General features: G+C 40.3%; 1 protein-coding gene across 2 annotated transcripts in view; it reads right to left on the bottom strand.

Annotated features, from left to right (window-relative positions):
* AIFM1 (apoptosis inducing factor mitochondria associated 1) overlaps positions 1-16,164 on the bottom strand; it is a 216,433-nt gene that overhangs the window by 64,256 nt on the left and 136,013 nt on the right. For both annotated transcript variants that reach the window (XM_078688364.1, XM_078688363.1), the window contains exon 12: positions 11,799-11,906. In XM_078688364.1, coding sequence (XP_078544490.1) covers positions 11,799-11,906 — 108 coding nt within the window. The remainder of the gene's footprint in view (positions 1-11,798; positions 11,907-16,164) is intronic.

Here is a 16,164-nt window from a genome sequence, read left to right as displayed (position 1 = left end):
GCCTAGTGTTGTAGTGTAAGTTTTGTGGTAGTAGATAGTGTCATTTGTGCAATATTTTGGTGAGAGCGCTGGATCAATTTCATGGTAGCCATCGGACGGTTTATATGTTGTTTTTGACATACATGTTACATGTTTGACACATATATGTTGGTATATTCATAGGATTAAATTTTAACACATGTTAAGTTTGTTTTGTTTTGTGCTATATGTGAGTTGTACCGGTACAAACTGTGTGATGAGAAGGTAGTCACACAGGGCATTTGATCTGTTTCAGAGTAGTGATATCGCCGTGTATCACAAGTGTTGTGGCCGTGCAACACAGTTTTAGGGCTAGGTGTGAATCTTGTATAGTGAAGATTATCTAAGAAATTTGAACAGCATGAGAATAGGGACAAAGCGCCTGTTGTAAAACTCACTGTGATAAGAGTATTAGTTATATTCGAGCTTGAGTGAAGGGTAGGGTAATGTCGGTGCATGATTATCTATAAACAGGTGAGAGTCCTGTAGGGGTACATGTTTTATATCTATAAACAGGTGAGAGTCCTGTACGGATAACGTCGTTATTTTACTAACGGTGCATGATATCTATAAACAGGTGAGAGTCCTGTACGGGTTTCATGTGTGTTTGAAGTTAGGGATTTTTCCGTGTGAAAGTGCGAGTTTGTTTTGTAATTGTGTTCAAGTTAAACTTTGAAATGTCACTTGGTTGTGCATTCTGAGGGAGATGAGTTCATATATTACTTGTTAGAAGGGCAGAGTAAAAAGATTACTCTACTGGCAAATGAAAATTATTCTATGAGAATAGGGCCGACTATTCCAAGCTGAGAATACTTGAATGTATGTAAACTATCCTATTTAGAGGAACAGACAGATGAGTTCGTTTTATGTACTTACTAAAATGTACCAAAAGTAATTCTAAGGTACTTAGGAATGTTCTAGGTAAAGTCTGTACCATTCTAAGACTTTATAAAGTGTTGCGCGTTGTTTAAATACACTAAAAAGCATTGCGCGCTATTTAAATCCTTTTAAAAGTGCCCCGATCGAAAATTGTGAGGGAGGGGCTGATTAAGGAGTGAAAGCGTGTGGGGAGAGAGCCTGCAGCCGCAGCTGCTGCATATGTCAGAGCCTGTCGCGCTCTCATTGGTTAGAATGTCTGGGCAAAACAGCGCTCTCATTGGCTGAGGCGCGATTAAATGGTTGAAATTTGTTTAAAGTTACAAGTGTTCCCCGTTTGATTTTTTGTCTCTCATGCAGATCGCGCTATTTTTAGAAAATACTGGCTTGATTACATCTTGATTGTATGTTACAGCTGATTTACTGGTCAGCAAGCGTTGCATTAAGTGAGCGTAGCGTTATAGCTTGTAGAATTGCATTTATAAACATCTGTTTTTTTTTTTAACCTTAATTGATAGTTGTGCGCTAATGTTTTAAATTAAAGCTAACTGTCGCGCGAGCATTTTGTGAAGGAGGGGGGCTGGAGTGAGTAAGAGAGCTGTCAGCGCGTCAGCCGCCGCGCTGTCATTGGTTAAACGCTCCGTCGCGTCATACATGGAGCCGCGCTCTGATTGGGCGAAGCTCCGTGTGTTGTGCGAGGTGAGTGAAACTGCGTGCAAATTACGAAGGAGTCGCGCTCTCATTGGGCGAGGCTCCGGCGAGGCCTCTGTATATTTATATGCTTTGTTGATTGTCCTTGCTTGGCATTAAAATATTAACGAAGGGGCCGCGCTGTGATTGGTTGAGGTTCCGGCGTGTTATAGAAAGGTCGTGCACCCATTGGCTATTGACGCGCAGCGTCACTCAAGGGCTGCGACCTTATTGGTTGGGGCTTCGCGAGCCGCGCTCTGATTGGGAGAGGTTTTCCCATTGCAGGTCCCGAGTGTCACGGAGGAGCTGGCTGTGACGTGTGCAGTCACGTGTGAGGAGCCGCGACCTAATTGGTCAGAGCTTCGTGTTTTGTTGTGCGCTGGATTTAGTGATGGGTGCTAGCTCTGAAGCGATAATGAAATCGCGCTACGCTTCCTGAATTTAAATTTTCATTAGGAGGCTTGGTTGAGGGAGGTTTGTTTGTTGTTGCTCGAGAAGAGCCGTATCCTGATTGGCTCAGACGGCGTAGTGTCATATAAAGGCCGCGATCGGATGGGTTGAGGCTCCGGTAGGCATTGTGATTGGCTGAGTGTAGTGCAGTCACACGCTGATTGGTCAAAACACTCGTGATGATGCACATTGTTTACTTTTTGCCAAGGATTTAGTTTTTTCCATGCTATTAATGCCCAAAGCTTCGTTTTAAAATTTTATTTGTTACTAATATTTACCACAATATTAGGAAATAGGAATATACTACAAATTAGTGAATAACAGAGCAGGTACCGTGATTAGGACAAAAATAGCAGCAAAGGTGACTTGAGCAAGAATATTAGTAATATTAACAAATTTAGGTAAAAACAATTGCCATTAGAATTACAAATTAAAGGATTTAGAGATTCCTGGGTGTGAGGGTCAGAAGAAAACAGATTTGAGTTAAAAATGTTGTTAAAGGGGTCAGAAGAATTTTACAGTAGAACAATTAATTTAAATTTAAAGCAAAAACGTCAGGTTTTCTTTTTCCACAGGTATATGTTGCAGAAGGTGTGTAAGTGAAAAATAAGTACATTTAAAAAAACATGTGATTATATGTTGATATTTATTGTTATAAAAAAAATATTTTGCGTTGCTATTGTTTTTGCAAATTAATGTTTTTCTTTCCAGGTTTATAAAAAATTAGTGAATTAGGTAAATTAGGAAATATATTAAATTGACCGAGTTATAAGGTTTTCTATACCTGATAGTGTTAAATTAATTAATTAATTGATCAGCAAATACTGTAAGGAAAATTTAAAGAGTACATTTACCAATTATCTAAAGAAAATGTCTTCCTTGTATAAGAAAATGAAAAAGGTTGTTGCTAAATGTGAGAGTAAATTAATGATTTCCAAATTAGCGAAATTAAATAATAAAAGTGTCAGAGTAGAAAATATTGATCAGTGTACAATTGATGTTGTAAATATGGATCAGAACAGAAATCCAAGAAGACCCCCAGAGCAGATTGATGTAACGCCAAAAGTCCAAGATCAGATTGACATGATGTCAGCTCAAACTTCTTCTAAAAATAATGCAATTGAAAAACATGATGAAATGCCTAGTACTTCTGGAATTAATATTCCTGATCATGTAAATTCATCAAATTATTTAAAGGAGTCCATGAAAATTATGGAAACAGTGACAGTCCCTGTGCTTAGAAAAGATGAAACTAGTCCCGCAGTTTTAAAGGTCCCATTAACTGAAAAGGTTTATTCTATTGTACTTGAAATTGAACTAGTAGGGATTGCAACTCAGCGAGAAACAGAAATGACTTCAGTTCTAGCAGGTGAGAAGTCTGATACTAATCTAATTGAATTGACACAGTCAGACGAGTCAAAATTATGGTCAAATGAAAAGGAAAATGAGATAAATCAGCTAAATAAAGAGCTACGAATACAGCGACAGGTAATGATTCAGCAGATTGAGATGGCTTCATTGCCATTGCAAATTTTTGTTAATGAGCAGACAGACAAAACAGATACAGGATTAAATATAGAACAAGAAAACAGTCCACAAAGAATAGATGTACTTCCAGAATATTGGAATGAAAATGATGTTCTTTTGAGTGAAGACATTCAAGTAAAAGATACAATTGATCAACAGATTAAAACTTTGACTTCTGCAGGTTCGCATTTCAGAAATGCTAATTTGATTAAAAGATTGATTGATGACATTCAATTTGCAGAAAGGTTTGCTGTTGTGATATGTACAGCATACAAAAAGAATGATGAACATGCTTTGAGTTCACTAATACTAACATCTGTAGTTGAAACATGGCAGGTAGTCAAAGGCTTTCAAGATGAAGCAACTCATGAGGAGAAAGGTACATGGTTGAGTACAGATTATAGACCGCGAGATGAGGATGAAATTTTGACACACAAAGATGGCAGAGTAGTTTTACCAAATAACATGATTACTGACATGGACAGAATGTACCATAGAATTGTAGAATTTCTTTACCAGAAGTGTTTGACTTACCAGCAAATGAATACAATTAAGAGAACAGTTGTGAGATTGGGAACAGAAGGACAGGAGAGTGATTCATTCACTGGATTACAAATGGATTTCTGTGAGATGTCAGTGCATGACAAACTGTGCTACATTTTTGTGATTTACTGTTTGTTTTCAAAATGGTTTGAAACATTTCAGATGCGACATGATGATGAAATTACTGTTGCAAATTTAGCAGATGGCAAAGGACATATTGAAAACAGACTGCTCCAATGTACACATAGATTAGAAATTTCAGGTGTTGCGGAGCAAGAGAATGATACTATAAACAGAGATGCAAAAATGAGCCTAGCTATAGGTACAAGGTGGACAGATGTCCTTCCACTTGTTTTGATGTTTCTGAGAAACACTACTGATAAAAAGACAGAATTAAGACCACATGATATTGTTATGGACAAGGTCATGAGTCAGACATTCATACCAGAGAAAAGAATGATGACTATCAATGATAGCATCAATTTGGAGAACTGCAGGAATTTATCAGATGAAATGATTTCTGTGTCTGATGAAGATGAAACTGAAGTGCAAACAAGAGAAAAAGAGCAAGTACTTGATCTGTTACCAGGAAAAAGGATCAGGAAAAAGGTTCGTCTAAAAAGAAATTGTCTAGTGCCAAGGTGGCAGAAAAGGAGGCCAGTCAGTCTTGTCACAACAAATGCAGAGAAGTACAAAAGACTGAAGAGGTGGATTGACACTGGCCATACTTTTCGTGTATCTACACCTGAAAATCCTGATGAGGATAGTGTCACAACTGCTGATTCAGATTCTGAAGAAGAGCCTAAAGAGAATCCAGATCTTGAAGATCGACAAGTTGGTCGATATCTGGAGAACACGAAAAGAAAACAAGCCTTGAATGAAGAAGACTTGAAATTTGTGACTGAAGACTCAGAAATTGATGAAGATCTGCTAGAAAAAGAAGCAGAAGAAGAATGTGATCAGATTGTGATTCAAGACCAGGAGAGTATTGAAAAGCAGAAAAGTAGCTCTGAAAGCAGGAACAAGAATTCTGAAACTGGGAAGTTGAAGGTAATTGAAGAAAAAGAAGATGAATTGCCAAGTACCAGCTACAAAGATGATGTTCCTAACGGAGTGAAGCTGCTGAGTAGAGAAGTACCTGAGTCCAGAATGAAAATTTCTGACACTGAAACTGATGAGAGCGATGAAAATTCTCAAATAAGAAAATTCAGAAAAGGAGCTTGGAGAACAGAATGTAATGTGACCAAGCAAAAGAAGAAATTACTAAGAAAAAGTGATAACTGGCCAGAAGAAATTGAAGGCCTAAAATTCAAATTGAGATACAGATCAAAGAAACAGATTGATGAAAAATCAAGTCAAAAAGATTCTGAAAAGAAAAGTGAGGCAGGAAAGAAAATGGAAGTGATACCTGTAATGGAGGTAAATAGTTGCAGTCAGGAAAAGATTGAAGAGAATAGTGACAATGATTGAAGTACTTACCTGTTAAAAATTTAAGGTTTTCTGTTTTGGCATAAGGCTGAAGAAAATGTGTTAGATGACACAAGGTCGAAGAAATTCTGTTAGCTGAAAAATTAATCTGTGACATTAGGTCGAAGAATAACTGTTAGAAGGTTTAAGTATATAAAAAAAATTTAAAAAAAATTGAAAAGGGGGTGTTAGAAATTTTTAGAAAATTGTGTTAGAATTTTTTTTAGAAAATTTAGACAAATTTTTAAAATTTTTGTTTTATTTTTCTTTGCAAGCTTAATGAAAATACATTCAACAAGTTCAAGATGCTTAATTTTAAATAAATGTTGTAAGATGTCTCTGATATATATGCTCCTAATAATTCTGCTTTGGTTAATTTAGGTTGCTATTTTTTCTTTTAGAAATTATCAAGGAGAAGTTTAAGGTCAATATGACAAGTAAAGCTTCAGCTAGTCAAGACAAACATAGTGTAATACTGACACCTTTATTAGTTATAGTTTTTGCAACACTTTTGTTGAAGCTCAGTTGCATGTTACACAAGAGAAAGAAATAGAACTGGAGGGGTTTCTAAAAACTCAATATGAGAATTGTAGATAAACTGATGAGATAAGTCTTTAGAATTACTAACACAAGTGAAATTGAATCATGTTCATCTTAGATAACATTTTTGCTAAAATATTTGGTGTGGTTTGGTGATTTTAAAATCACCAGATGGGGGAGTTGATGAGGCGAGATTCAGAAATAATTTTTATTTCAACTCGTGAAGTCACACTTCCATAAATCAATTAATTATGCTAACAATTTGTGCTGTGTGTGTACTAATTCAATCTAGTTTAAAGTTGCATTTTCACAGAACACGCGGGAAACTAACATGTGTGCTCATAAATGTGCATTATGTTGCATTCTCATGTATGTGGAAAATAATAAATTAATCTTGTCTATTGTCATGTCATAACTAATAGCAGCTGTTTTTAAATAATGGCATGTGCTTATTTTGCTTCCCTTGTCTATGTGGTGTCACTATATTCTCTATAGGTGCATAAAGAACCCTGCTGGATTCAATGAAGAATGGTAGATATAAAATGCTGCTTTATTTGTGCTTTACTGCTAGGTAATTTAGACTAATGGGTTAATTATTAGCAATGATGGGAGGCAACAGAACAAACTGTATTTCTTTCATTAATTATTCTTTGTGTTTGTTTATATAATAGTTTTACAAATGAAGCTTAGAGATGGCTGCAGGAAAATAGTACACTTTTAAAAGTGGCGCAAGATAGGTGGCGCAGAAAAATGACGCTTTTTGAAAAGAGGCCTAATGATGAAAAAGGCTCAAGAGAAAATAATTCTGAAAGGATGGAAAAAGCCTCTGAGCTTTTATTTTGAAAGGTTTTGGAATTGAACTGCTAAAAAGATGACTCTTTGGAGAAATTTGCTAACGTGCCACGGGAGTTCAGAGCGGACAGGCTCAAGGTTGAAAGGAAGAATCGTGCTTTCGCTACAAAATGTAGCAGCCTAAGGAAGAGCTGCCAAGACTTCTACATGAACAATGAACTAGTGAATTTGCCCGGGCATGTAAGAAGGAGGTGTCACAGTTTACTGTGGTACGAGGTGGCTCAGCCAATGGAGAACTAGAATTCGTCTGCTGGAATGTGAAAAATAGTTCGCTCAGCTTAATTTAGGGTATAAGAATGGGTTCAGAGAACAGATAGTTGGCTTACGCTCGAGAATTCTGGAGGACGTGTTATGCTGATGGACTTTACACGTGAGGAAAGGAGTTTTTTATTAATTACTTTATTTCTAGGTGATGAGGGTAGAGACAGAGAGATAGTTAGGATTTTGGAAATGCTTAATTTTACTTATTCCTGCTAATGAATAATAATTCTTGATTTATGCTCTTTTTTATTAATTCTGAATAAACCTTTCTTTATGACATTTTCTAATGCTTGCTTAATAAAATACCAAAACCTGAGTTTTTCTAGATGTGTTTAAATAAACTTTCTAAAATGACAAGCTGGTCTTGATTATTGTAGATAGTTTAAACAACATATTTAGATCTTATCGCCTCATGATTCAGTCGCTCTATTGTTGATATGGGCCTAGTGTTGTAGTGTAAGTTTTGTGGTAGTAGATAGTGTCATTTGTGCAATATTTTGGTGAGAGCGCTGGATCAGGAGCACGCAGGCAGGCAGGGTTTGCGCTAGGTCCTCAGCCAGTCGACTGTTCTCGTGTTCTTGTGGGCTACTAACCCTTGGGCTCACTATACCCCCTATCTGACCACTTTCTGTGGGGAGTGGGCATAACCCTGTACCAAATTTCCTAATTCCACCAAAATCAAGATGGTGGAACCGTCCATTCGTGGAAGACATCAGGCTGCTCACCTTATGGGTGTGACTAGCATGGTGATGCAACACACCAACTTGCATAGCTAATTTCCTGCCTGTCCTGGTGCCAAATGAGCCGCAGAGGGTGGCATCTCCCAGGTCTTGGGAAAGCGGAGGTTGCCAATCAAAAGTGGTAGGGGCTTTAAGGCCCCTGACCCTGATATGCTAAATCACTAGCCATTCTGCTGGAAAAGGTGTGAACACCTTCCTCCGGAGTAGGCATCTTTTCTGTCCTCAGACCGTGGGCTCTCATCTGCAGGGGGTCAGATACGTGTCTGTTGTGGCAGACTGGTTGATACCAATCAGCCAGCACACTAGGTAGGGGTAGGTTTTTCAGGGGGAACCTCTAAGGTACCCTGTGTGTGCACGTCATAATAAATCTTGTACTAGCAACAGTACAGGTTTATTAAGATAAGATGTTTGATACCAAACACCACAGGTTTCAGTAAAGCCATTGTGTAGCTGGGGAACTTGTAATGGCCAATGTCCAGTACATATACCTAAGATGGCTTCCCTATTCACTTGTACCCCCTAGAAATCGACTAGACAGCACGGGGGCCTATCGGCTCATGAAGATATGCCCTCATATGTACTATAATGCACCCTGCCTCAGGGCTACAACGCCTGCTGTTGCGGTGAGTTACATATATTATATGCACTGCCTTTTGCATGGCACAGCAAGTGTGCCATGTCATATTTTCACTCATGGTTTGCACCATAAAACAAAGTCTGCAATGGCAGACTGCATGAAAATTGTCTGGGGGTCCCTTGAAGTGGCATAATACATGCAGCAGCCCTTAGGGACCCTCTTTGGTACCCATGCTCTAGGTATCAGGAGTTCCACTTACTAGGGACTAACAGGGGTGCCAAAGTGGGTGCCAAAGTGGGTGCCAGTTGTGTTACAATTAGACCATTTTACTGTGCTTTAGGAAAGAGCACTGGCACTGGGGCCTGGTTAGCAATGACACAGTGTACATCAGTTAAAAACATCTATACCATTTGGCAAAAAGTGGGGGTGACCATGACATAAACGAAAACTTTCCTACACAACCGGACTTGGCTTTGTTAACAGTGGGCCGCAGACATGGGCCAAGCGCTCACAGATGGTAACTGGAATAATGTGCCCCAATATAGCCCTTGCACATCCCAGGACACCCGGTTTAAAATAATGCAATACTAATATCTTCACAAGTTATACTTCACCATTATATGGATCAATATTATGTTGACAGGGGCCTATGCGACCTGCCGAAGAAGCAAAGTAGAGGAGGCTGATTTCTACCACATGGTGCTGGATTGCCCAATTCCTACGCATGTAACGCTTCATGTATTTTTGCATTGTGAGATTGTGGTGACCTTCGCCTATGCGTTTTAACTGACTCCATTTTGAATTAACATTTTGTGCTCTCATTTTGTGCCTTCTAGCAGCTTCAGAGTATGATGTTTTAATTTCTTTTCAGCACAGAACAAAAACAGCCTTGCGTAGAACAGAACATGTGGGATGTGCATTTGAAAGCATGAGAGAAGAATGTACTTCTCTGTCTCAGAGTCAAAACACGGAGGTTCATCCGGCTTCCGTCTTGACCTTGGAAAAGACCATTACGGTCAGCCTTGGTTTTGCAACAGATGAAGGGAGAAGGAATTTCTAGAAGTCTCTCTCTGTGTTAGTAAAATTAATTAAAGGTGGCAAATCTTGGCGCGGATACAGGAGCTTTCTGTGGAACAGATGTGTTGCCGAAGGGAACTTTAACGGTCCATATCGAGACTTCTGCCTGACTGTCAAGGGCTCCTCTAGTTTTTCTGGCTAGAATGTTGATAGACCATTCGATGATGTATTTGTTATACTTATTTCGTGTTTATAAGCTATACGTTTTATTGCCTTGTGATGTTTTCATGTTGTGGTCTTCATAATTGATTTTTTCATTTGACAGTGTTTAGTCCTGGCATTTGACAGCGCTTGTTTCTTTCACTGGATGCCCATTATTATTATTTGCTTATGTTTTGCTTCTTTGCATTTGACTTGTGAATGTTCCATTATTATCTGCTTGTGTTTTATTTTGATTACCTGTGAGTGTTTTGTATTACTTGCTTACACACTCATGATATATATACACACACACACACACACACAAACACTTGCATGCTGTTTACCTGTTTCATTTGACATCTGGGAGAGTCTTTCTGCTAGAGAGTGTTGCATTAATGAAACCCCAAGTTTTTATTTTGAAACTGCCTTTTGATTTGCCTCATTTTGTGAGTGCGGAGACTCCTTTCCAGGTGCTTTTTCCTGCTTTACCGAGTGCTCGTCTTGGGAGTGCTGAATTTATTTTATTTGGGAGTGTAAAGCAAGACCAAGCATTTCTGGAATGCAGTGGTAAATCATTTCTACGGGAAGGAATATCACTAAGACCCCAGAGGTACGCTTGTTGGAACCATTTCCAAAGCCTAAAGCTAACCTAATCTCCACCAGACTTGTAGATTTGGCCATGGTTCTAGCTCATCTGCAACTTTCTATATTTTGAAGTCTGCCACTGGCCCTACCCATAAGGGATAGAGGTAGGAGTTATCTAAATGTGCTGAGTGTGGAGGGGCACTAATGAAAATGTAAGGGCAGAAGCGTAAGCGCAGTCCTGAGCATGCACAGGCTGGGAGATGATCTGCAGGACTGCTCGTTAATAAATGACAGAGGACGGATGCTCTCTAATCCAGATGATGATCTTTCTGAGAATTGATGGCCCAGTACAACGCGAGCCATGGGGGACAAGTTTCACTGACAAGGCTATATCAGCTCACTCACAATCTGCTAAGAGTGCAACTAGTGGGCCCTGCGGCCCAGATAATACCCACCAGGCCACCATAGAATGGTAACAGTGCTTGGGTAAACACTTCAGTGGAAATCTGTTGAAGTTTTCCTTTAATTTTATGTTTAGGTTTCTTCCCCCCTTCTCTTTGGGTCTGCTCATATTTACAGATTATGCTGCACTTCCACAATCTGCTTTTGTACATACACGTTGCAGCACTGTCTTTTTGATTGCAGATCTCATTCCTTGAGACAGCTGCATTATTTTCAGTTATACAGAGAACTGTTAATTTTGTACCAATAATATTTCAATTGTTGTTGCTACTGAACTGATTCTTCTCATTGACGTAAATATATGTAGCAAAAAAGCGCACCATGCTTGTTTGTACTTAATATCAAGTTGTCACACTGAGAAAAATGAATAGTGTTTAATATTAAAAAAATAGACCAACAGTTGATATAATCAAAATCTAATGTTCCTATTGACTGTTACACTCATCAATACTCATGTTGCATAAACATTTAGACAAACTTGTAGCAATTTAGTCGGAAATTATCGCCTGGAGATTGATACACGCTGTCAGTTTAACATCACATACTTAAGTTTGCAAAGCTTCACCAGTTATGTAACGAGTATGGTGAATAATTCAGCTAAATGTCACTTCACCTAGCCAGATCTACCAATGTTCAAAAGACTGGCAGAACTCAAGTCTCATCCATGTTTAAGGTGCTAGTTACATATAAGAAACCATTTCTTACATGCCCATGCTTTCCAACATTCACGATTTTTAAAGCAGGATGTAATCAAACTCACTCTTGAAAGGCACTAGGTAGACAGTTTAAGAGAACGTCAATAAAACAAATAACCTGTTTTGGAACCTCACATGGACTTTATGAAGTGTGCTTAAATGGCGCTTAATTGTACATAGATGATTTGCATTTGCAATCCCCACTATACCATTTGCTTCTAAGCTGAAGCCTAACGAGTAAAACAGCTTCCATTAAAAAAAAACTAAAAAAAACCACTGCTACGACAACAGACTTACCTCTCCGTATTTTGTTTGTGGTCCAGTTACTAAGATATTCTGGAAGAACCTTTCCCATGTTCCCAGTCTCTGGGAACATCTGAATCACTTCTAGGCCGGTAAGTCGTGCTGTAGGGGAAAATAGGAGAATGAAGACAATAGTATGGATTTCCCATGCTGGCCAAGTGCACAAGACAGGCAATTCACACTAGCCAGAGCTTCAATCACCAGACACAGAATTAGGGGTCTTGATACGCCTGAAGTGGTGCCAGCTCCACAGAGAAAGGCGTTCCCTTGGTTAAACTTCGCAAACCAAAATCAATCATGTGGACTTGGATGAACGGAACACAAGCAGAAGCGCAGTATAGCAACCAACAACTAATATGAATAATACACAAATTAATAAAAAGCCTAGAAGCTTTCAAGTGATGGAATGATATCTGTTTATCTTTAAGATTACAACCTATAATGGTTCCTTGTAGGTTTTGTACATCTCTTCGGAGGCATTATTATCTGCGATAATACTTGTGTGTTTCACAAATGACAAATCAATTTAAGAAAATCATTGCAACATTACGATCAAACGCAAGGAGAAGCGAGATTCTTGAAACAAAATTTCAAAAAATGAAAATGTTAACTTAATGGAGTTTAGAAAACTCAGGCTTTTGGCTCTTTTTTAAAATCACAAACATAAGCGTACTGTTCCTTTATGAGCAGAGGCAATATCTGTTCATTTGAAAAGGTTCACCTTAGAGATCCACATAAGGCGACATGCACTTAGGTCTTTTCCGGATCTCTGACCCTGTCAAGCATAACCAAGACATCATAGTTACGCAACATTTGTGCTGGCCTGACATAAAGAGGTCACTGGTGGGGAGTTAACGACAGAGTGTTAATGAAAAGGATAGAAGATCTGGATGAAGAGTACTGTTGTCACCAAGAGCGAGTTTTTCTATACACCCGTATCTGGCTAATCAAAACTTGTGAAGAGCTTGAAACGTGGAATTTGGGAGGAGACAGCTTAGGGCTAATCCAGGTTGAAAACCAACAACATGCTGCCAAGGACAGACACATCATATTCATTTTAAAATCTCAATAAAAGAATCCAGAGTAATAGTAGTAGAATGTGAGCAGTATCACCCATGTTGGTGACACGAAATCTACCCATCTGTCAATCTGGCAAGGCGGAATAAGCATTAACGCCATCTGGAGGAGAAGCTCCTAGGATTCCATTAGAGCAAGAAGCCCTGGGGACTCTCTGGTGTACATTGACAGCTTTCAAAGCTCGTTTACATTAGGGCATTACCAACATATGTGATTAACAGACCAAAATGAACTTTAAGCTGCTTAGCTGCAACCAGGTAAACCTAAAGGGCTGAAACCAACAACCAAACAGCACTTGAAATATCACATTGTGGAAAAGTAAATTTTGCCATGTTCTGTGTCCCTACGTGTCCTCCATTTTATGTTATGTGTGCATGATTAAATATGCATATGTATCCCCCATGTTTGATTAAAGACGCAATTACAGTTGTGTCCATCACTAGTATGCCAGTTTCCAGTTCTCGTGAAAGCTACGAGTATCAGGCCTATGTAAAGTTGCGTTGCCACGTTTCTCAGTGTGCACGTTATTTCATTGTAAAGTCCCCGTTTCTGGGCCTCAAAAGGGCCCGGACACCAGATTCAGCTCCTGTCTTCTGAGTCCTCGCTGAGGAGCGATACAGCCCCCACCTGTATCCTCGACCCTTCACTTACTTCCTGCCTCACAGTGCCCGGCTCAGCCTGGCTCTGCCTCTGAGTCTGCCAAGAGTATGTTATGATTCTAGTTATCAGTCCAGCCCTCCTTCTCTGCATTCCTAAGCTACTGAATCGCATCAATAGTTTCCGTCATTGTCTAGCCTTTACGTCTCCATGTAAGAGAAATACTGCATTTAATGGTCATTTAATATTCTTCATCACGCACTACATGTAGAATAATGCATGCTCCAGTCTTAGAGTCCGTTAGCCTTTACCCCGATAACTTTTGGATTCTATCAACATGTTCTCTAAACATCAGATACTAGATACTGTTTAGGTACATGTCGCCCTGACTCTCCAGACTTCAGTCTCTGCTCCTAGCACAGAGTTCATAGCCCCCAGCTTCTCCTAGTAACACGTCATTGTCAGTTTGCGCGCACCATTAGGTTAGAGGTCCCGGCTCCTTAGGTAGCCCCCTCCATGTTTCCGCCCCATTTATGACATATTCTGTTACGTTTGCATCACATGTCTATGTATACGCCCCTGTTACACCCATTTTCACCCTTATCTTTCGCGACTGCTATTGACCACGCCCACTGCTCCGCCTACTGTAATTCATTGTAATGTAACTGTTTTAGTATATATATTTGTGCACTGTTATTAAATGTTACGCCGATTCTGATCCTGCCCCCGGCAGCGCTGCCATCCTGTTCCCGTGCAGGTTGTCCTGTTCCTGTCCTTTATGCTGTATTAAAACCTGCAAACTCCTACTACCTCGAATCTTGACTCTTATTTATTGAGCTATCTGTTATTGCTATGTCCAGTAAAACCTAGATCCGGTATTATTTATTTATATACCACATAATGGCGCCCGAATAGGGACTTGCCCTTTCCCCACGCGCCGGTGAAGCCACGCCGGCCCCCTGACCCTCTGCAGCCGTGACGGAACCATACCGTGCACGTGCAGATATTTCTGCTTCAAGTATCCCTCAGGCCCACGGAGGAGACGGAGGTGGCGGTCCAGCATCCAGACGAGGCGGTGGAGGAACGCGGCGAGTCCCGACCAGAGCCCAAGCCGAGAGTCCAAGGTCCGAGGTATCCGGAGGCCCACCCGTAACAGAAGTCCGAAGTTCGTCCGTCCGGCGTCGAAGCAGTCCAGTCCAGTCCGAGGCCTTCCGTTCTTGCTGCCCGGTGAGTACCATTGCTGGGGTAGTATCTAGACAGGGTCAGTCTAATTGACTCTGGTCCGTGGGTTGGTGGTACACAGACCCAAAACGAAGTGTCCACTTCGGTGGATGCGGGTCCTGACGTGTCTCTTTATGAGACCGGTAAGTTTCGTACTGTTTCAGCAGTGCATCTAGTTTCTGTTCTAGTCAGTTCTGTTCTCGAGAAAATTCATGTATTCTGTTTTCAGTATTCCAGGTAGTATTCTGTTCGAACTGTTATTTTAAATGTTCTTCATGTATTTTTAATGTCGTGGTATGAAAGTGGTGTAGTTATCGTGTTCGTTGTGTATTGTATTGTGTCTAGATTACAGTTCAGTCATGCCTTTATTTTCTAAATTACGTCAGTTAAAAACCAGAAAAGGTCTGCTAGAAGCAGCAGTTCCTGTCCCGCCTAGGGACAGTCCAGGTCATTTTATGTATCAGAAGCATGGCATAAGTGCCATATTATATCTAGATTTATGGGTAGAGTATACCAAAGAGTTAGAGGAAAAGTATAGATGGCCCGTATCAGGCACATGGGATGCCGAGTGCATCATGAGAGTAGAAGAAGCATTATGGAAAAAGAAAGCCAGACAGTCACAGAAGGATGCCATCGAGTTATGGCGCAAAGAATCTCATAAAAGAACCGAAAAAGAAATCAGAAAGTCAGAACTAAGTAGAGAATCCTTAGAACGAGCCCAAGAAAGGGAACTAATCGAGATAGGTGAACGAGTTAAAACAGAACAGTCAGACAGACAGAGGCATGCCCTTATTAAGGGTATGTATCCTCTTCTTGCCGAGGGCTTGCCAAAAGCAACCCCGGAGGCATCCAGTAACTTTCCGCCACCACTAGTTCCGACCAAGCTACGTCACAAACCGACCGCAGCTGATATTTTCATCTCGTCCTATTTGGACGACACAGTCCCAGAATATGCGAATCCTGTTCCGCCAGTCCCTGTAAATAATGTAAATCTAGCTCCTCCAGACACCGGGGCACCTCTTGCAGTACCTGCTACGGTACCCCCGGTCCAGCCTACATTACAATTTCCCGCCGCGCTAGTACGAAGAGTATCAGTCGACGATTCCAGTTTAGGGGCCGCAGGAGGAGGTCCTCCTGGTACCCCGCCACCACACCAACGTAGAACATTGGCCGAGTTACATGAATGTGCGTTACAGCGTACGCCCAAATATAAGTCCGCTGCAGACATCCGACGAGCTCTCACTGAATGCCGCTATGATCCAGTTGCAGGTGATGATAGTACAGTAATATATTCCATCCGTGTAAGACGGGTGACCGGGTATTTGGACACCCTACCAGATATGAAAGGAGATCTAGACAGAATATATTGTTTCATCCGTACAGGGGATGATCCAGAAAGTATTGGCGAAGCCATGTCTCAAAGGAAAGCTGAGATCCAGCTCATGTTATTAAAGTTTCTGATTAA

The sequence above is a fragment of the Lissotriton helveticus genome, chromosome 4_1 (assembly GCF_964261635.1).
Source record: "Lissotriton helveticus chromosome 4_1, aLisHel1.1, whole genome shotgun sequence".
Classification (NCBI taxonomy): domain Eukaryota; kingdom Metazoa; phylum Chordata; class Amphibia; order Caudata; family Salamandridae; genus Lissotriton; species Lissotriton helveticus.
The sequence above is the reverse complement of the archived record's forward strand: the minus strand, read 5'-3'. Positions and strand labels throughout refer to the sequence as shown.